General features: G+C 33.7%; 2 protein-coding genes across 9 annotated transcripts in view; both read right to left on the bottom strand.

Annotated features, from left to right (window-relative positions):
• Nucleotides 1–9,261, bottom strand: part of IMPG2 (interphotoreceptor matrix proteoglycan 2) — a 95,783-nt gene extending 86,522 nt beyond the window's left edge. The window contains exons 1-2 of the mRNA XM_077994124.1: nt 9,180–9,261; nt 8,475–8,702 (exon numbers count right to left, since the gene is read on the bottom strand). Of these exons, the coding sequence (XP_077850250.1) occupies nt 8,475–8,702; nt 9,180–9,261 (310 nt within the window). The remainder of the gene's footprint in view (nt 1–8,474; nt 8,703–9,179) is intronic.
• A 4,123-nt stretch (nt 9,262–13,384) lies between these two features.
• Nucleotides 13,385–21,224, bottom strand: part of SENP7 (SUMO specific peptidase 7) — a 204,277-nt gene continuing 196,437 nt past the window's right edge. For all 8 annotated transcript variants that reach the window (XM_028844663.2, XM_015129622.3, XM_015129631.3 and 5 more), the window contains 4 exons: nt 18,622–18,665; nt 18,453–18,521; nt 17,652–17,802; nt 13,385–15,199 (listed from right to left, as the gene is read on the bottom strand). In XM_028844663.2, coding sequence (XP_028700496.2) covers nt 15,062–15,199; nt 17,652–17,802; nt 18,453–18,521; nt 18,622–18,665 — 402 coding nt within the window. In that variant the 3' untranslated portion in view covers nt 13,385–15,061. The remainder of the gene's footprint in view (nt 15,200–17,651; nt 17,803–18,452; nt 18,522–18,621; nt 18,666–21,224) is intronic.

Here is a 21,224-nt window from a genome sequence, read left to right as displayed (position 1 = left end):
AAAAGATTAAAATGCTTAGGAATAAACGTAAGTCTCCCAAAATGCAAACCATACTCTGAGAACCAAAACATTATTTTAAAAAATAAAGACCTAAATAAATAGAAAAACTTCCCATATTTATAGACTGGAATATTTAACACTGTTGAGATGGCATTATCTCCAAACCGATTTACACATTCAATGCAATTTTATCAGAATACATGCTGACTTCTCTGTAGAAACTGACAACCTTACTATAAAATTTATGTCGAATTGCAAGGGACCTAGAATAGCCAAAGTAATTTTTAAAAACAACAAAGATGGTGAACTCATGCCTAATTTAAAAACATACTACAAAGCAAAGACTACAGAACTGGCACATGAATAGACATATAAATCAGTGGAATACAATTGAGAGTCCAGAAATAAATCATGTGTCATGGTCAAGTGATTTTCAGCAAGAGTGCTAATATCACTCAGTGGAAAAGAATAGCCTTTTTGACAAACACTGCTGGGAGAACTGGATAGCCACATGCAAAATAATAAATTTAGATCGTTACATCATATACAAAAAAAATCAACTCAAAGTAGATGTAAAACTTAAATGTACACACCAAAACTATAAAACTCTTAGAAAGAAATACAGGAATAAATCTTTATGACGTCAGGTTCAGCAACAGATTCTTAGTCATGATACCAAAGGCTTAAAAAAATAGATAAATTGGACTTCGTCAAAATAAAAAACTTTTGTGCATGAAAGATACCATCAAGAAAGTCAAAAACAACCCACAGAATGGGATAAAATATTTTCAAATCATTTATCTGATAAGGAATTTATAGCCAGCATAAATAAATTACAGCTCAATAATAAAAAGACAACTAACATAATTTAAAAATGGGCAAAGATGTGAACAGACATTTTTCAAAGGAAGATATACAAATGAGCAATAAGCATATGAAAAGTTGAATGTTATTAATCATTAGGGAAATGTAAATCAAAATCACAGTGAAACATCACTTCAAACCTATGAGAATGGTTATAATTTTTTTTAAAAAAAGGAAAACAGTGCTGGCAAAGATGTGAATAAATCAGAACCCCCACACACTGTTGGTGGGATATAACACAGTACAGTCACTTTGGAAATTAGTTTGGCAGTTCCTCATGTAGTTACAGAGTTACTGTATGACCCAGAAATTCTACTCCAAGATATATACCTAACAGAAATACAAACAACCCAAATTGACTGACAAATGTGATCTATCCATACACTAAAATATTATTGGACCATAAAAAGGAATAAAGTACTGATACATGTACAACATGGATGAACTTTGAAAATAATATGCAAAGTGAAAGAAGCCAGTCACAAAAGACCATATATTATATGATCTTATTTTATGATATATCCAGAATACAAAATTCTGTAAAGACAGAAAGTAGATTAGGTCTGGGAAGAGGGGGAAGGGAGATAAAAGGATAAAAGGATGATAGCTAAAGGGTTACGTGTTTCTTTTTGAGGTGATAAAAATGTTCTTAAACTGACTGTGGTGATTTGGTGTATCTGTGAATATACTAAAAAGCCACTTAATTTTGTAGTGTGAATAGGTAAATTGTATAATATATGAATTACATCCCAATGAAAGCTGTAAAATTGCAATTCCCTCTGGAAAGGGAATGCATCCTTAATTAATCCAATGGCTTTTCAATTGGGAGCTATCTGACAAGAAGGTTCAACTAATTAATTTGGAATAACAGGATTCAGAATGGTTACATTTTCTGAAGCATTTGCACGGCTCAGAAAGGAGAAACCTAGATAGGACATGTAGGCAGAAAAGAGAAGAGCAAAATCAACATGACCTCCAGGTAAAGAGGTACTAAGGAAGGTAAAATTCCATCACTGACAAATACTGCATACTTCACTACTTGGCCTATAACTAAACAGTTCAGAATTCCCATCCTTGTCAAATAAGGATATTATAGCCTTTAGTAACTTCTGAAGAGAGCTTTCTATTTTGAGAAGATAACTAATGTACAAATGGCCTCTCTTCTGGCAGAAATAACCTGCCCTGGAAACTAGTAGTAGAAGGGAAAATGTTATAATATTCTGAAGAAGAAAATGCCAGCATTTAACCTGTCTTTAATCCTTCTACTAGATCTCCAGCTGTGTCTTATCTAAAACATAGGAATCCAGAAATCCAGTATGGAATTATCTTTTTTTAGTGTAATATATTTTCCTTTCAGAATTGTGGAGCCCAAAGCACATGGAATAGTCCATTTTGGTGCAACAAGGCAAGAAAAAGAAATGTAAGGCATAGAAATTGTTAAGTAGTATAACTATATTTGCAGATGAAATAATTATCTATGTAGAAAGTCCTAGGGAATATACTGAAAAAAGCTACTAGAACTGGTAAGTGAGTTCAGCAAAGCTGCAGGATAAAAGGCCAATATACAAAAATCAGTTGTATTTCTATAAACTAGCAAGGAATTATCAGAAATCATACTTTAAAAATATCACTAACAATAGCATGAAAAAATGTGAAATCTTTATAAACAAATCTGATAAAAGATATGCAAGATCCATACACTAAACAAAACATTGGTTATATGTTCCTTCCATTCAATCAATAACATTGTCATTTATTTGGGATCTACAATGGCCCTAGAACTCTTAGGCAAAGTCACCAAAACCGTTAAATATATTTTATATTATTATTATTCCCATTTCAAGGGTGAAGAAACTAAGATTTTAACAAATTGAATAATATTCCTAAAAACAAAGAGCCAATAAACCTGTATCTCAGACTCAGATTTGCATAGCCCTGTGGCTTAAATATTGCATGGGACATACGTACACTAAAAAGATTATTTGTTGTCTATTTGAAATTGAAATTTAACTGGGTGCCCTGCATTTTTATTTGCTAAATCTGGTAACTCTATGTATCAGTCAAGTATGGGCTGTGGATGGCCTCACTCCTTAGGACTCTAAACTTGCATAGTAAGTTTTAAACAAATGAAACTATGCCCAGCGTTTGGGTCCTGAGACCTTCCATAGGCTGTTTCCCAATCTGATTCACTGGAAAAGGCCAACTCATTCCTCAAAATCCAGGTCAACTAACTTCTTTCACCCCAGGCATGGACGGCCATTCCCACTTGTGTCCTTCCCACATATACACTTTGTACATACCTTTACTATTGCACACTCTACAGTGTTTTAATTATTGTGGTTAATACTATACCTGGTAGAATCAGTATAAATGAGGTTTCATGTGTAAATTAACAAATGAATAAATGAATGAATAAAAATCACAAAACATTCCTGAAAGAAACTGAAGATGACCTAAATAAATGGAGGGATATATCATGTTCATAGATCAGAAGACTCAATATAGGTTGAACATCCCTAATCCAAAAATCCAAAATGCTCCAAAATATGAAATTTTTTGACTGCCAGCATGATACCACAAGTAGCGAATTCCACACCTGACCTCTTTTGATGGGTGATAGTCAAAATGCAGGTACACTAGACAGTTTATTCAGAGTACCCAAGGGAAAGAAAAGACTCTCCCAGTTCCCTTCAGCTGTGTGATATCTTTTCTGCCCATGTCCAGGTTACTCCACCAAGTACACCCACAAAGGGTCATAAAATGGCACCCATGCAGCCCAGACACATGAACAACAGTAACAAATAAAGTATGTTGTACAAGAACCTTCAATCAAAACACAGAATTGTAGAGAGAAACTAGAAGCCTTCCATCGTTTGTTGTTACTGTTGTTTAACAGCTGAGGCAGGTATTCTGGTGATGCCACTGTTCTGCTTAGTTACCCTGAACACATTCTTCTTCACTGTATTAACAGTATAGCATACTTTTCACTGTGAAGTGCTAATATGTAAATAAGTATAAGAAAATGATTGCTTGTTCGTAGCATGTAAATTCAGAGTCAGGAATGATGATGATGCCAACCAGCTACAGATTGTCCACAAGAGTGCCTGAAATAGTGCCACCTTTGCTTTCTGATGGTTAAATGTACAAAAACTTATTTTGTGTACAAAATTATCAAAAATATTGTATAAAATTACTTCAGATAAGTGCATAAGGTGTATATGAAACATAAATGAATTCTGTGTATAGATTTCAGTCTCATTCTCAAGATATCTCATGTCTATGCAAATATTCACAAATCCAAGAAAATATGAAACCCACAACACTTCTGGTCCCAAGCATTTTGGATGAGAAATAGTCAATCTGTATTGTTAAGATGGCAATTCTCCCCAAATTGATCTATAGAATGAAACACAATCCCAATCAAAAAGTCAGCAGCCCTTTTGTAAAAATTGGTAAGCTGATTCTAATATTTATATGGAATACAGAAGACTGCATAACCAAACAAATTTGAAAAAAGAACAGAGGTTGGAGGACTTACACTACCTGATTCAAGACCTATAATAAAGCTTACAGTAAATAAGACACTATGGTATTGGCATAAAAATAGACAAATAAGTGAAACAGAATGAAGAGTGCAGAAATGGATCCACCGTATATGAACAATGATTTTCAACAAAGGTGCAAAGGCATGAAAGGATAATCTTTTTTAACAAATGGTATTGGAACAATTAGCTCTACATATACAAAATATTAACTTTGATCCATATGTCATAATCAAAAATAAAAGCAGATCACAGATCTACATCTAGAACCTAAAAACTACAGTAAAAATTCTACAGGAAAAGACTGAGAAAGAAAACACTTTGTGATCTTGGGTTATGCAAACTAAGATCAAAAACTAAAAGGATGCTCCCCCAAAAAGCCTGATAAATTTGACTTTATCAAGTGTTAAAACTTCTGCTCCTTAAAAGACATCATTAAGAAAATGGAAAAGGCAAGCTACAGATGGCGAGAAAAATGTACGCAAAATATATGTTTGACAAAGAACTTATATTTAGAACACATTAAGAACTATTACAACTCAATAATAGACAAGCAACCCATTTTTTAATGGGCAAAATATTCAAATAGACTCCTCACAAAAAGAAAAAGTCTATAAATGACAAATAATTATGTTAAAAATGTGCTCAAAACGGTTAGTCATAAGCGGTTAAGAAAATGCAAATTAAAACCACAATAAGATATACATCCACTACAATGGCTAAAGTTAAAAAGACCAACTATATCAAGTGTTGTGAGGATGTGAGGAAAATGGGATCCTGCTACACTGTTGGTGACACAGTCATATTGGAAAACGTGCCAATTTACTGGAAAGTTAAACATATACCTATCATGACATGGCAATTTACTGGAAAGTTAAACATATACCTATCATGTGACCCAGACGTTCCACTATTATTACTCAATAGAAATGAAAATATGTTCACAGAAAAACTTGTACCCAAATGATCATAATTTCTTTCCTTGTAATCAGTAATAACTAAAAACAACCCAAATATCCCATATTGTGGTATATCCGTAATATAGAATGCTACCCAACAATAAAAGCTAACAAACTATTGATACACAAAAAACATGCATAAATTTCAAAATAATTACACTGAGTAAAAGAAACCAGATCAAAAAAAGAGTATATACCAAAAAGAATATATATATATATATATATATATATATATATAGAAAATGCAAACTAATACATAGTGATAGAAAGCAAATTCATGGTTGCCTCAGTATTGGGGTAAAGAGAGGTAGTGAGGGAGGTGGGCATTATAAATGGTCATAAAGAAACATTTAAGAGTTATTGATAGGTTTATTATCTTAACTATAAGATGGTTTCAACGGTAAATTTGTCAAAACTAATGAAATAGTATACTTTTTTTTTTTTTTTTTTTTTTTTTTTTTTTTTTTTGAGACGGAGTCTCAGGCTGTTGCCCAGGCTGGAGTGCAGTGGCGCGATCTCCGCTCACTGCAAGCTCCGCCTCCCGGGTTCCCGCCATTCTCCTGCCTCAGCCTCCTGAGTAGCTGGAACTACAGGCGCCCGCCACCGCGCCCGGCTAATTTTTTGTATTTTTAGTAGAGACGGGGTTTCACTGTGGTCTCGATCTCCTGACCTTGTGATCCGCCCGCCTCGGCCTCCCAAAGTGCTGGGATTACAGGCTTGAGCCACCGCGCCCGGCGAAATAGTATACTTTAAATATACACAGGCTATATTCCATTAAAATATACCTCAATAAAGCTATATTTTAGTCCAACAACGAATTTTTTTTAAAAAAAAGAGAGGGGCATCCTAGTATGCTGTTTAATTTTACAAAACATTAGGTTAAATACAGTTGTGTCTTCCTTAGAAACACTTTTCAAATTTGTTACAAAAACTAGCAATTAATACCAAATTCTGTATGAAGGAAAAATTGAGCAAACCATTAGACTGAATTGGCTTGGTAGAAAGAGCTAAGATCCTTAGTTGGACGTTGAATAACTCCCTCCCTCTAAATTGCAAGCATTTGGTGTTAAGGGCATAATACAATTATCTCTTCAAAATCAAGCGAGACCTATGTTGAAATACTCATTTATCTCAAATTTTAAAAACATAACAAATGAAATATTTACTCTTTACCATGACCAGTAACAGCTCTCTCAGCTATAATCTTGATGTCGTGTGCCAACCATCTTAGCTGTATGAGATCCCTTTTCAAGGATCCTATTCATAGCATCTGTATTTTAAAATCAATTATTCTAGGAATGCTTTATCTTCATTTTTGTCAGCTCCTTTTTCAACAGTATCTCTTGAATTTATAAAAACAAGAGCAAGTCAATCAAAAGTTATGACCAAATCCCTTACATGATTGGTTATTTCCTCTTCACTATTTAATCAGTTCCCAAAATATCAAGATATTTTTATTTTAAAATAATATAAAGTACAGTGAGACACCATGTCTACTAAAAATACAAAACAAAACAAAACAAAACAAAACAAAACCTAGGCATGGTGGCATGTGCCTGTAATCCCAGCTACTCGGGAGGCTGAGGCAGGAGAATCACTTGAACCCAGGAAGTGGAGGATGCAGTGAGCTGAGATCATGCCACTGCACTCCAGCCTGGACGACAGAATGAGAGTCTGTTCCAAAAAATAGTAACAATAAATAATAATAATATAAAGTAAAAATCCAGGTGGTAGAAATCAAATATTGATAAATTAACTGTCATTCTCATTCACCTTCAGTTCCTTTATTCTCTTCCCACTGTCTTTGGAATTTTCCATTTCTGGCATATGGCCTATATTCAAAATGCCAGGTCTATGGATCTCCATTTAAAAAGCAAAAGGAAAGCTTATTGCACAGTAATGTTTGATAGCTCCCAAATACAATCAAGAAATAGAAATACACTCATAAAAAAGAGCTGCCAATATAATACATTGTACTACTTTAACAAAAATATCAAATGTATAAATATGTGTAATAGCTGGTATTATATTAAATTTTTATTGTGTTTTTAAAACTTTGATGAGAAGGGAAGAAGGGAAGGACAGGAAGAGGAAAATAAAGAAGATAAAGTAGCAGCTCAGACAGAAGGTTCATATAATCCAGTGCCTGGAAAATTCGGGTTCAATGAACATTTGTTGAATGAATTAATGAATAAATGCATGAATTTAAAAGCCTAATTTTACAATCACTTCATCATCTATCTCCACCTTGTTTACTGACATCACATCCATATTATGGCTTTTTATTGGTTCTTGAGCAGTAAAAAGCAAAGTTTGGGAATCCTTCAAATGTCTAAGGAACATACTAAGGTCAATTAAGCAATGTTAGTAAATATATGAGAAACAGAATTGACTTACATAAAAAGTATGAGATCAAGAATACTGTTTAGTTAAAGACAAAATAAAATGTGAGTTTCAGAAATGCCATCACTTTAGATGTAAAAAGTTGTATGTGTACCAACTGGAGAGCAACCTGTGTGAATCTGTAGAATATCTAAACTATAAAATATAGAAACTGATTATATTTGTATATATAATAACTATCAATAAATAGGCAAGCGTGTGAGTATACTTTGGTAGAGCTATTTTGTGAGTGTACTTAGGCATTTACTGTAAAGAAGAAGTAAAAACTAAAATTAATGTAGTCCAAAACATAAACTGGTATTTCTGAAGTGCTTAAAAAGATTTAAGACATTTCCTTTCTGAGTATGTTATTGAAATTAATGAAAGACATCTTATTGTGACTGCCCTCATGTGAAAAAAGTTTCTTACATAACGCACCAAAAGCTACAAACTCAAATCATGAACGTTCTTCCTTTGGTTAAGTGCATGTCACTATTAAATGTTACTATTGCCTTAGTTGGAGGGCACTGGAAAAAAACATACCTCCTCTCTTAATGTGAACTGTTCTCTGAAGTTACATTAGCACTATATTCTTAGCCGTAGAAAGGTAGTTTTGGCTCAGTCTTGTCTAAATTATCATAAACTTTAATTTACAATGTTACCTAATAAATGATTAAACTATGTTTGAATTTCATTATGGAGCTGAAGGATTTGGATGTTTGCTTACCTCGGACTTTAAAATACTTCACATGATTTGCCACAGCCTCTGTAACACTTTCATCTGGGCAGATTTTTACTCCATTAGGAAACAGAATAGATCTCCGCCTTCTGAGTAACAACTGTCTTTCAGTTTCTTTGAGGTCCAGAGGCTGTTTCTTTTTGGTAGCTAGAGAAAGGTCTGTTGATTCTTCAGGCAGGAGAAAAGAAACTGCACTCTTGGGTTCTTGGATCTCCTCTAAAGATAAGTAGGTTTGTGCTACAGAATGAAAGTATAGTCAACTCTTCTGATGATGAAGATACAGTACAAAAGGTAACAACTAAAGAAAAACTGACGCTTGTGCTACGTTAAGATATAGAAGCCAATGCCCAAACCATAGGCAGGCAGGCATATCTAAGGAAAAGAGGAGTGAAGCATTCAGTCTTTTTCCATTTAACTCCCACTCCTTTCATTCAAGATTGTTATCAAAACCAAGTAAATACACATCCAATTTCAACAAAATAAAAAAAGGTCTAAACCGGAAATTACTAATGAGGAGGGAAAACCAAAATTATTGGAGATATTTTAAAAAACGGCTTAAATGAAGCAATATCAAAGATTAATAAAGTAGTATTTGATTCAATTTCTTGCAGCAATCACATCAAATAATGTTATTTTTGAAGAGCATATACTACAGACATGGAAAGATAAAAACAAATGCAGATTTTTAAATACCTGTTAACGATGGAAAGTCTCCTATCAGGATAAATATCAAAATACCCAGAGAAATCTTCCCAAAAAGAGGAAACATAATCATTTGGGCCAAAACCAAAGGAATGAGGAGAGGACAAAATCCTTAACTGAGCGTCCAAATCCTTGAAACTTCCAATAACAACGAGTTATAGGAAAGACCTAACATTTAAAAGTCTATGTTTGAGAATGAACAACCACTTCAAAACCATTATAAATTAGCGTAAAGAAAAATGGTTGTCCTTTCAAAGTAGCTCTCACTTCTTTTCTGAAATAACCAGCATGCTATAAAAGCTGGTGAGATAAGCTAATTAGAACAGATGGAGAGAGACAATTTCTTTATTCTAATCTAGCTAAGCTCTTTACTAACACTCTCCTTGCCTTTAACAAGCAGTCCACTAAGAATAATGTGTTTCACATACAATTCACTGATTTTTCCACCTTTTCTGAATCTATCAGTTGAACCTGATAGATTCACATTTTCTGGGTTTTCCTAGGGACTAACATGTATAAGCATAAAATGTCCAGACTGACTATACCTACCTACTTCAATACAGAGCTACATACAAATTTAGTTTTTGTATTGAAACTACTCTCTTGCAAATTTCCTTCCTTGATAGAAAAATCACTTACTTTGTCTCCTTCCTTTCCTATAAAATGGAATAGAAATAGTAAACTCATGGTAGAGCTAATGTGAGGATTAAACTAACTAATTAACTAATTTGATCTTCACATTTCTTAGAATAGTGCCCAGAACATACTAAGCACTTAATATAAATGATAGCTGTGTGATAACTTTGTTGTTTACTTTGCCATTAAATGTGAGACCCAGTATGTTTATGTATATGAGGAACTCTTAACCAAGAAAAGATTTTCTCTGCAGATGAAATTCTCTATATTAGAACAGTTTTTTAAATCAAATAAACCTAGTAGAAAGCAATTCATCAGAATATCTGTGGAAGCTAGGATTTACTATCAAATAGCAATGAGATTATATTTTATTTCATGTTATCTCTGGGAAAATCCTCTAAAAAAAAAAAAAGAATATTGTAAAGATCTAAACCACATTTCTCTTCAGAATCCTTGACTAATTGTGTTAGCTAAATCACCCTCAATGTTATTTTATGCTTTAGGAAAAGCTCAAGTATATTTTTTCAATACAGCCTCAAATAAACCACATTTTCAGCCTTTATAAAAGCTAACAAACCTAAATGACCATTAAATACATGTGCATAGTTGCATTTGCAAAATACTGGTAAGTTTATAAGAAACTTATTTGCCAAATTTATTGTATGGTAGGAGAAAAAAAGCCAAAAATTTTATTAGCTAAGTCAAAGTTTAATCTTAAGAAAAGCTTCATAAGGACAATTCAGAACAAGGGACAACTCTTAGGTAACAAATATTAGTTGGAAATTATTCTTTTTGATGGCCTTGACCAAAAAGTTAAAAAAAACTGAGAATCATAGTAATCTAGAAAGATTCCTGTATTTAGACAGAAAACCTGGGCTCAAATCCTGGTTTTATCACTTACTATTTGATTTTGGTAAATAACCTAAGCTCTTCGAGCCGGTTTACTCACCAAAGAAATTACATGTGATAATCTCTACCTGTATCACAGGGTCATTGTCAAGAATTAAGAGATATGAAAGTTCTCTGTAAACTTTGTATTTGTATTACTAGTAAACTTTGTAAACAGTAATTGTTTTGTATTACAAGTGTTCACAAAGTCCAAAGATGTTTCAAGCTTTGAAATTCTATTTTATTCAAGCTCCAAAATAAATTTTCCATTAACTTATATTTCAAATAATTTACATAAAAACTTCTAAAACATGTATTATATTATGTCCTATAAAATATAGTTGGTATAATTGTACTTCAAAAAAAGAAGTATAAGAAATTAGATGGGTTCATTTGTTTCGAAATATAATCACCATTTTACAAATTCATTTTGTAAAATGAATTTGTATTGTGTACATTTATTTGTAACTTTGAACTGCATCATTCTTAGAATAACTGTATCTATGATACAAAGCAGGTGATGCCTGCTATAAGTTTGTGTCATAGGAATCCGAAAGCAAGAGTAACTCCAACTAGAAAAAGAAAGGGGGTGGGGGCAAAGCAGGGGGTGGGTATTTCAGCTGCACCTTGAATGGCCTACTTGGCATTTCAGTATTTCAGTGGGCAAAAGTGAGGATTGTTAGTGGGAAGAACTAAGAGTTAGGAAAGAAATCCCTGGTAGTGATCAATAAGGTGGAAAAGTACACTGTTTTATAAAGAAAATAGGAAGATATTTGCTAGAGCAGGATAAGAGCATACAGCAAATAGATTGGGAATGAAGGCTGAAAAGTTGAGATTGATTATGGAATACCTTCAAAGTTTTAGCAAGAATTTTGGATTTTTTTCCTACAGATGAAACAGATTGTCTCTCTAATGTTTACTCAAAAAATATATTTGTTGAGCTTTTATTTAAGGACATTCTTTTTAGGAAATATTTCAAAATCTCATAGGATGGTCCTTGAACCTTTTATGCTTCAAGAAATCATAAGCATATGAGAAACTAAACATAAAACTCTGTGCTTTAGAGACAACAAATACAGATTCCTTCATCTAAACTTAATTACAAATCAGTCAAGGGTCATTACTGACTCAACAATATTTTCTGAGTGTTTACTATATGCTACTAAGACACTTAATGCCAGAAATGGAAAAATGCTTCCAGTCTCTGAGAAGCTTACAGTCTAAGGAGAAAAACGTGTATACAAGTAATATAAAACAGTAATTAGAGAAGTATATACGAATTGCTACAGGGGAGCAGGAGGGGGAATGAATTATTGTTTGAGTAGGTGTAGGGGTGGTAACACTTAAGTTCAATTTTGAAAAAATAAAGTTCACAAGAAGTGGTGAAAAGGTATGGAGGTACAATGTCACAACCCCCACTCCACACAAGCATCTGTAGTCTTGGGTTCAAAGTGACATTCACACTCATGGGACAACAGTCCAAAACGTGGCTCCAGGCTTACTTTGTAGAGAAACACGGCACAGGAAACAGTGTTATAATAACAATTTCAAGTACAGTACATCTTCATCTGGAGTCTTTATAGAAGCCCTGACTCTGATTTTTCCAGCCCCCAAGAACGATGCACGAAGCTGTAACAGAAGAGACTATCTGGGTGGGAGCAGGCCACAGAAGCAGACAGAAGCCTCATACACACAGAACTGTGCCTCTTAACAACGCATGGGCTAAGTTTCCAAATTTCCACAGGGACAAGCTTAGTTACAAGAGACTGCAGAGGGAAGTACCCTAAATGCATGAACGAATACTTTTATACAACTGCAAAAGTAGAGGACAATGGAAAGATGAGAATAGGATATAGGCTGGAACAAGATTAAGGATGGGTTCTATATGCCAAGTCTAAACCTATTTTTCCTCTTGGCATAAAATAAGTTGATTTCAAAAGGTATTAAACTTTTTAAAAGTCCTAATTAGGTGATTGGATATGATTTAAATAACTTTTTTTTTTTTTTTGAAACGGAGTCTCGCTCTGTCGCCCAGGGATCTCCTCATTCTTTTGGGGTGCAGTGGCACGATATTGGCTTACCGCAAGCTCCACCTCCCGCGTTCACGCCATTCTCCTGCCTCAGCCTCTCTGGTAGCTGAGACTACAGGCGCCCGCCACCACGCCTGGCTAATTTTTTCTTTTTTCTTTTTTTTTTTTTTTTTGGTAACATCCTAGGAGCCGTGAATTTAAAATAATATTATCTTCTCGAGGAAGGCTTGCTTTGTTCACTAACAGCTCTCTGTCTCTCTACCGCCTCACTAACACACACACACACACACACACACACACACACACACACACACACACACCCTCTAGGCTGAGCTCCCTCCTGCATTCCCAAAGCAACTCTATGGTTGTTCTTACCAGAAAATATTTAAAATGTTCACATGTCCATAAATGACTCAGGAACAAAAGCTATCATTCACTTTTTGTGCCTAGCAAAATGCCTGCTAGTAGTAGATGTTAAAATACTTTCCCTGAACTGAAATGACACTCAAACTATATGCTTATTAAACTATGAGGAAAAATTAATATAAGCATCAATTTCACGATATACACAGAGCAGCATACAACTGGAAATTTATTTCTAACAGTAACTCATGTTTCTTGAGGAAAAAAATTACACCTCAATTTAATGAATTGGAAATATGTTTAATATAAAACACTGATATCCTCAAAACATTATTTGCACATTAATTTAGGAAAACGAATTTTAAACAATCTTCAAAACATGATAAAGGACAGTGGTATCTTTGAAAAACATACAAACAAAAACATTAAGAAATCACAAGATGACTTATAGACTTGCTTTCCCAAAATTAGATGTACAAAACAATAGTCACCTTTAAAAGTACCCCCCAACACACACAAATTGGGAATGAAATATGTAATTATAGCCATCTTTATATGAAATATCCAAAAGACAAATATCTTTAATAATACAAAGATAGCGACAAAATCAAAAGCTAAGAATACTGAGGCTTAAGTGACAACCTCAATTCATATGATTTTGAAATAAAATGTTCAGACTTTCTAGCTTTATCTTAAATTGCCTTTGCTTCACTGCTTTACATAGTTATAATGTAAATCTAAGAGATGCTTAAAACAGATTAAAATAATATTGTTAAAAAACATTTTTCTTATCTGAGAAAATACAATATAATCATATCTCCCTCAAAATACTCCTGATAACATTAGAAAGTTCTGAAGTGCTTAATCATACACAATGCCACCATTATCACATGAATTCAGAACTGTTACCTGAATATTTAATAAAAAATTAAGTTCCATGAGGATCATAGGTCTCTAAAAGCTACAATTTAAAAATATAAAAGCAGTAAGAGCAATCTGGCTTTGCAAATGAATACTGGGTAAATTGAGCTATAAAATTATATATTTAATTCTAACCATTAATAAATAGGACTGAGGGTTTTCTTTGTTAAAGTTATGAGGACATCAATTTTATCTTCTATATTACAGAAACTATACATAAATTCCGTGATAATGTAAGAGTGAATATTTATATAGCAGTACCTCAAGTTGAGCTACATGGATAATTTTTAAAAAACTATTTTGCACAGGTAAAATTTTTTGTTTCAGATTTTACCCTGAACAAATGAACTAAATTATAGGATGCTCACATATGACATCAAAAGAAATGAAAAAAAAAGAGAGCAGAGTAATCGCATTTAGCAATTGAGAATAATAAGCTGCACTTTAAAAGAGCGAATTTTTATAATCTTCCTAACATTAAGAATGTCTTTTTGTTACATACAGAAGGGATGCCATAAATGGCATTTTCTGAAGCCTTGATACTAAATTCTTTTTTAAAAAATACACAGTATTCATACTGCATGCTTGAGCTGCAAAGAATAGAATTACAATATGATGTGACTTGCCAACAAATTTGACAAGCACTGGGGCTGGCACCAGGGAGGCTTTCACTCCCCTCAACACCCAGTCATGTGGAAGTACATACAGATCATGTAAGTTTTATTATCTACAAAACATTTCCATATTACATATGCTATTGCATAATCCAAGCATATTTACTCAGAAAAATATGAAATATTTATAAAATTTTAATTTATATCTAATAAGTTTATCTGTATCACCCCCATTCCCACTCCATTTATAAGATCCCAACAATTCTAATAATATATCCTATGTATTTTAAATAATGTTCCAATGACTTATTATAAAACTACTGCAAGTTATTTTCTTCTCTGTGAGCTGGCTAACACAAATGCTAGTAAGAGGCTTTCCAGTAATCTTAGAGAACATCTGTGTCATGTTTGTACAGATTAACTAGCTACTGCTGCCCTTCTGTTGCTGTAAATGAAGTTTCAAGATGAGCTCTCGAATATCTTCCCGTTTGGTCTTTATTACATGACGAGGAAACCATTTCTCCAAATGAATTGGAAGTTCAAAATTAACAATAGGATCCTAATGAGAGGAAAAAAAGAGTGCAATCACTTTAGCAGCATAATTTCAAATTTGTTTTAACTTCATTTTTATAAGAAATGACAAATTGCTAACTTTTTTAAAATAACAATTATATTAAGATATAATTCACATAATACAATTCACCAATAGCATACAATTGAGCATTTTTAGTATATTCACAGTGTAACCACTTCCACAATCAATTTTAGAACATTTTTATCAAATTGCTAACTTCTAAATATCAAAATTAAATACTCTGTTCTGCTACAATGTATGTTTAAGTGAATGAGCACAAACAGAATTGGTAAATAAAGAATGATTCAGAATGAAGTTGGTTTTATCACAACTTTTCCCAACATGTTAAGATTTTGAAATATTAAAGAGAAAGCCTTAGTAGTTAATGAAAAATCTCAGATTAAAAATGGAAAATCCTGCCAAGTGCCTTCTTTCGGTGTAAGAAATAGCTGACTTAGGGCTTCAAGAATCACTACTGTTTCAATGATGTTAAGCTTAACCAGGAAATCGCAAATTGCAACCACAGGACGTTTCCCCGAGTGTTTAAAAAAAAAAAAAATTCTGAAAAGGGCTATCCTTAGCATATGTTTATAAACTTGATAAAATTATTAGAAGCCAGAGGTAAGAAGGACTTACATCTTGAAGAAGGAATTAAGAGCCCAGGGCGTATGGCTGAAAGGATGGACTGATTGTGAGTCCAGGAGCAAATGCTAGTGGAGAATTACTGTGCCAATATTTTTATTAGAAGTAATATTATTTTTATTAGGGCTTACTTACAAAGTCCCATAGGTTTTGAGCAATCTGCCTTAAGCCCATGTTTTAAATGTAAGCTATCTTATATTAGTGCACCAAATTTACAAAACACGAGGCTTAGATTTTTGAGGTTTTTCCCAGGAATCTTACATGGTGCTTCATCCTGTATTAGATGTACATTCTATTGACTGGGCTATATAAAGTAGAATTACGTAACAAACAAACTCGGAATACATTATGTAATAAGGCAATCTGGATATTCGAAACACAAAATCAAATCTATTTGGAAAGGCTATGAGAGGGCCAGAACCTGACACCCGATGATGAAGTTCTAGTGTAGAATAAAAAAGGGAGGAAAAAACCCAACATAATAGATATTTAATGATTTCCAAAATGTGTACTGTATTTTACTATATATTATCCTTCCTCTCTCATATTAAAGACATCAAAAAGTTGTAGCTGCATATTATAACTCTCATGCTTTCTAAGTACCGTTAAGCATCCTCCAAGCCGACTTCTGGTCAAAGACATCCTGCTACTAGACCCATCTTCGTAAATAATAGTGGTAATGACTGAAGTAATGAGCTGACAGTTCAAAAAGCAAAGAGTGATTCCTTGCTATTTAAAATTTCATTTTTAATACTGCTACAGTTCCTACAAAGTCTCTGTGAACTAGAAAATAACACCTATGTTTGTCACTGTACTTCTCCAGCTATAGTTTTCTGAGCTTCTTGAATAAACAGATCTTTTCATTTTAGAAAGTTTCATTGAAAATACTGTCTCTGCCGTATTCTCTTTCTCTCCAATCTTGCTGGGACTCCAGTAACATGTAAATTATACCTTTCAAACAGTAAATTATACTGTTTCATATTTGTCTCTTAAGCTCTGTTCTCTTCTTTACATTCTTTTTTCTCTCTGGGCTATTGCTGGATACTTTATTGCCCTTTAATTTCACTAATCCTATCTTCTACTGTATCTAGTCTTCTATTAAACTTGTCCAATAAGTTCTTAATTTCAGATATGTCATTACACATCTTCAGCTCTAGAACATCTATTTGATTTTTTCTTCTTTTTTGTATACTCCATGTCTTCATCCATTTTGTTTCATCTTTGGCTTTATCTTCTCTAACCTATTAATCAAATCATTTTAAAGTTCTTATCTGCTAATTACAGTATCTGGATCACCTGTGGTTCTATTTCTTTCTCTTTAAAAAAAATCTTGATTACCTGTAACATTTACCTACCTCTTTGCTCGCCCAGTGATATAGTTTGGCTGTGCTCCCACCTAAATCTCATCTTGAATTGTAGTTCCTATAATCCCCACTGTGGTAGGAGGTAACTGAATCATGGGGGCGGTTTCCCCCATGCTATTCTCATGATAGTAAGTTCTCATGAGATCTGATGGTTTTATAAGGGGCTTCCCCCTTTGCTCAGCTCTCATTCTTCTCCTTGCTGCTATCATGTAAAAAAGGACATGTTTGCTTCCCCTTCCACCATGATCGTAAGTTTCCTGAGACCTCCCCAGCCATGCTGAAGTGTGAGTCAATTAAACCTCTTTCCTTTATAAATTACCCGGTCTCAGGTATGTCTTTATTAGCAGCATGAGAACGGACTATTACACTCAGTAACTTATGACTGCGTGGTGGTAATCGTGAACTAAAAACTTATTTATAGCTTCACATACCTTGAAGAAGCTTTCCACATATTGCAATAAATATACTCCACAATCACTGCTATTGTCCTGTTTAGGAACTTTAGGGCATAGATCCACCATGTTTGTTTTGCTGAATTGACGATGAGTTTTTAGTTTAACTTCCCACTCTACCTCTAAATACCTGAAATAATCAACAAATAGAGTGACTAAAGTAGAAATCTCTTTATCAGTATGCAACATTTTCACAAAGGCAGAAAAACATTTGTTGCCAGATGTGCTGTCTCAAGCCAAATTTCCAGACTGAATTTTACCAGTGCAACCTACATTTTGAGGCTCTCAAGTGCTACTTTAAAGAAAATATGTAATGTGATTTTCAAACTATAAAGCTAGACTTTTTTCAACAACTCAACTTTCACAACTCAATAAAGGAAACTAGGAAATCATTTTAAAAGTTTCATCGTTAGTTTTTTCCAAGTACTACAGTAAATTACAAAATTACACATACATACACATAATGATACAAATGTGAAAGAGTTCCTACTTTTTTCTAAAGTGGTACTTTTGATAATCAATGCAATGCTTCTTTGTAAAACTATACTTTCTGTTCAATTATGAATACAAATTCTGAATTTACCTTTAATATAATCCTTTAGAAATATTAATATTGAATATTAACAGAATTAAAGATATTACTGATTAAATTTATAAGGCTTATTGAAATAGATAATAAAATATAATTCCTGATATAGTCTTTTCAATAATTCTGAAGGTAACTTCAAAATTACTGAGGATTTAGATGACAGACTGAATGGTAAAACTGTCATTACTTACTCTCGTAAATTCTGAACTGTGTTTTGTACAGAAGCAGCTTTCAAGGAGTCTAGTATAAGAATACATGGCCTATGAAAAGCAAAGAACAAAATCAAGATTTACACACTTGTATACAGAGTATATCTAAATACCTCAAAAAACTGTATTATTTATTACAGCATGTACCTACCTTTTACACATTTTCTTTGGTACTGACATATTCGACTCGGTATTCTGAAATAACATAAATTTTTATGACTGCAATTAAAGCTATTTTGAATAACTTACTATTCAGTTACTCCTTTAAAGTGTTTCAAACTTTGAAATTAAAATGTCAAATAATAGTTATTTTCATCATCAAAAGTGAGCTAACTTTTTTTTCCACAAATGTACTGATTTTATTATACTGCTAAAACAGTAGGCTATATATTTTTACATGCAGTCTCAAGTAGTTAAGGAGTTTTAACTTGTCCTAAAAGGCAATCTGGAACTTTAATTACTTCCATTCCAAGTTATTATCTTAAGCAAAGATAAACAAGTTAATTTAATGTGTCTTTACATACATTCGCCAATTTATGAGGTCAGTAGGAACACATTTCTTCCCTTTGAAGCATAAGATGCAGAACCTTAATCTATATTAGGTTAAGATTATCACTTTAACCTTAATCTATAAGGGAAAAGGGATAGGGAATTTTGTTTTGTTGATGTTATTTGTTTTCTTCATAAGTTTGAGAAACCACAGACCAAACTTAAACAGATTTATTTAATGCAGACCTTCTCAGTGCCTTTATTATTCTAATATACACAATGGCTCTCTAAGACAGAAAGAGTATACAAAGTTTGCCCAACTTAATTGCCTTGGAATCCTGCTTATCATGAACTGTGTCTCAGAATGAATATCCAAACAAACTCAATTTGAGAAATCTAGCCCTAGAGGCAAGAAGGAATGCTCCTGTTTTGCCACTGTGACAGCAGGAAAGGAAACCTTTCTCCGTAAGAAGTGACACTTCAAAGAGAGAAGAATCAAATCGACGCAATTAAAAATGATAAAGGGGATATCACCACCGACCCCACAGAAATACAAACTACCATCAGAGAATACTATAAACACCTCTACGCAAATAAACTGGAAAATCTAGAAGAAATGGATAATTTCCTGGACACTTACACTCTTCCAAGACTAAACCAGGAAGAAGTTGAATCCCTGAATAGACCAATAGCAGGCTCTGAAATTGAGGCAATAATTAGTAGCCTACCAACCAAAAAAAGTCCAGGACCAGATGGATTCACAGCTGAATTCTACCAGAGGTACAAGGAGGAGTTGGTACCATTCCTTCTGAAACTATTCCAATCAATAGAAAAAGAGGGAATCCTCCCTAACTCATTTTATGAGGCCAACATCATCCTGATACCAAAGCCTGGCAGAGACACAACAAAAAAAGAGAATTTTAGACCAATATCCCTGATGAACATCGATGCAAAAATCCTCAATAAAATACTGGCAAACCGGATTCAGCAACACATCAAAAAGCTTATCCACCATGATCAAGTGGGCTTCATCCCTGGGATGCAAGGCTGGTTCAACATTTGCAAATCAATAAACATAATCCAGCATATAAACAGAACCAAAGACAAGAACCACATGATTATCTCAATAGATGCAGAGAAGGCTTTTGACAAAATTCAACAGCCCTTCATGCTAAAAACGCTCAATAAATTCGGTATTGATGGAACGTACCTCAAAATAATAAGAGCTATTTATGACAAACCCACAGCCAATATCATACTGAATGGGCAAAAACTGGAAAAATTCCCTTTGAAAACTGGCACAAGACAGGGATGCCCTCTCTCACCACTCCTATTCAACATAGTGTTGGAAGTTCTGGCTAGGGCAATTAGGCAAGAGAAAGAAATCAAGGGTATTCAGTAAGGAAAAGAAGAAGTCAAATTGTCCCTGTTTGCAGATGACATGATTGTATATTTAGAAAACCCCATTGTCTCAGCCCAAAATCTCCTTAAGCTGATAAGCAACTTCAGCAAAGTCTCAGGATACAAAAATTAATGTGCAAAAATCACAAGCATTCTTATACACCAGTAACAGACAAACAGAGAGCCAAATCAGGAATGAACTTCCATTCACAATTGCTTCAAAGAGAATAAAATAACTAGGAATCCAACTGACAAGGGATGTAAAGGACCTCTTCAAGGAGAACTACAAACCACTGCTCAGTGAAATCAAAGAGGACACAAACAAATGGAAGAACATACCATGCTCATGGATAGGAAGAATCAATATCGTGAAAATGGCCATACTGCCCAAGGTAATTTATAGATTCAATGCCATCCCCATCAAGCTACCAATGAGTTTCTTCACAGAATTGGAAAAAACTGCTTTAAAGTTCATATGGAACCAAAAAAGAGCCCGCATCTCCAAGACAATCCTAAGTCAAAAGAACAAAGCTGGAGGCATCACGCTACCTGACTTCAAACTATACTACAAGGCTACAGTAACCAAAACAGCATGGTACTGGTACCAAAACAGAGATATAGACCAATGGAACAGAACAGAGTCCTCAGAAATAATACCACACATCTACAGCCATCTGATCTTTGACAAACCTCAGAGAAACAAGAAATGGGGAAAGGATTCCCTATTTAATAAATGGTGCTGGGAAAATTGGCTAGCCATAAGTAGAAAGCTGAAACTGGATCCTTTCCTTACTCCTTATACGAAAATTAATTCAAGATGGATTAGAGACTTAAATGTTAGACCTAATACCATAAAAATCCTAG

Source organism: Macaca mulatta, chromosome 2 (assembly GCF_049350105.2).
Source record: "Macaca mulatta isolate MMU2019108-1 chromosome 2, T2T-MMU8v2.0, whole genome shotgun sequence".
Classification (NCBI taxonomy): Eukaryota; Metazoa; Chordata; class Mammalia; order Primates; family Cercopithecidae; genus Macaca; species Macaca mulatta.
The sequence above is the reverse complement of the archived record's forward strand: the minus strand, read 5'-3'. Positions and strand labels throughout refer to the sequence as shown.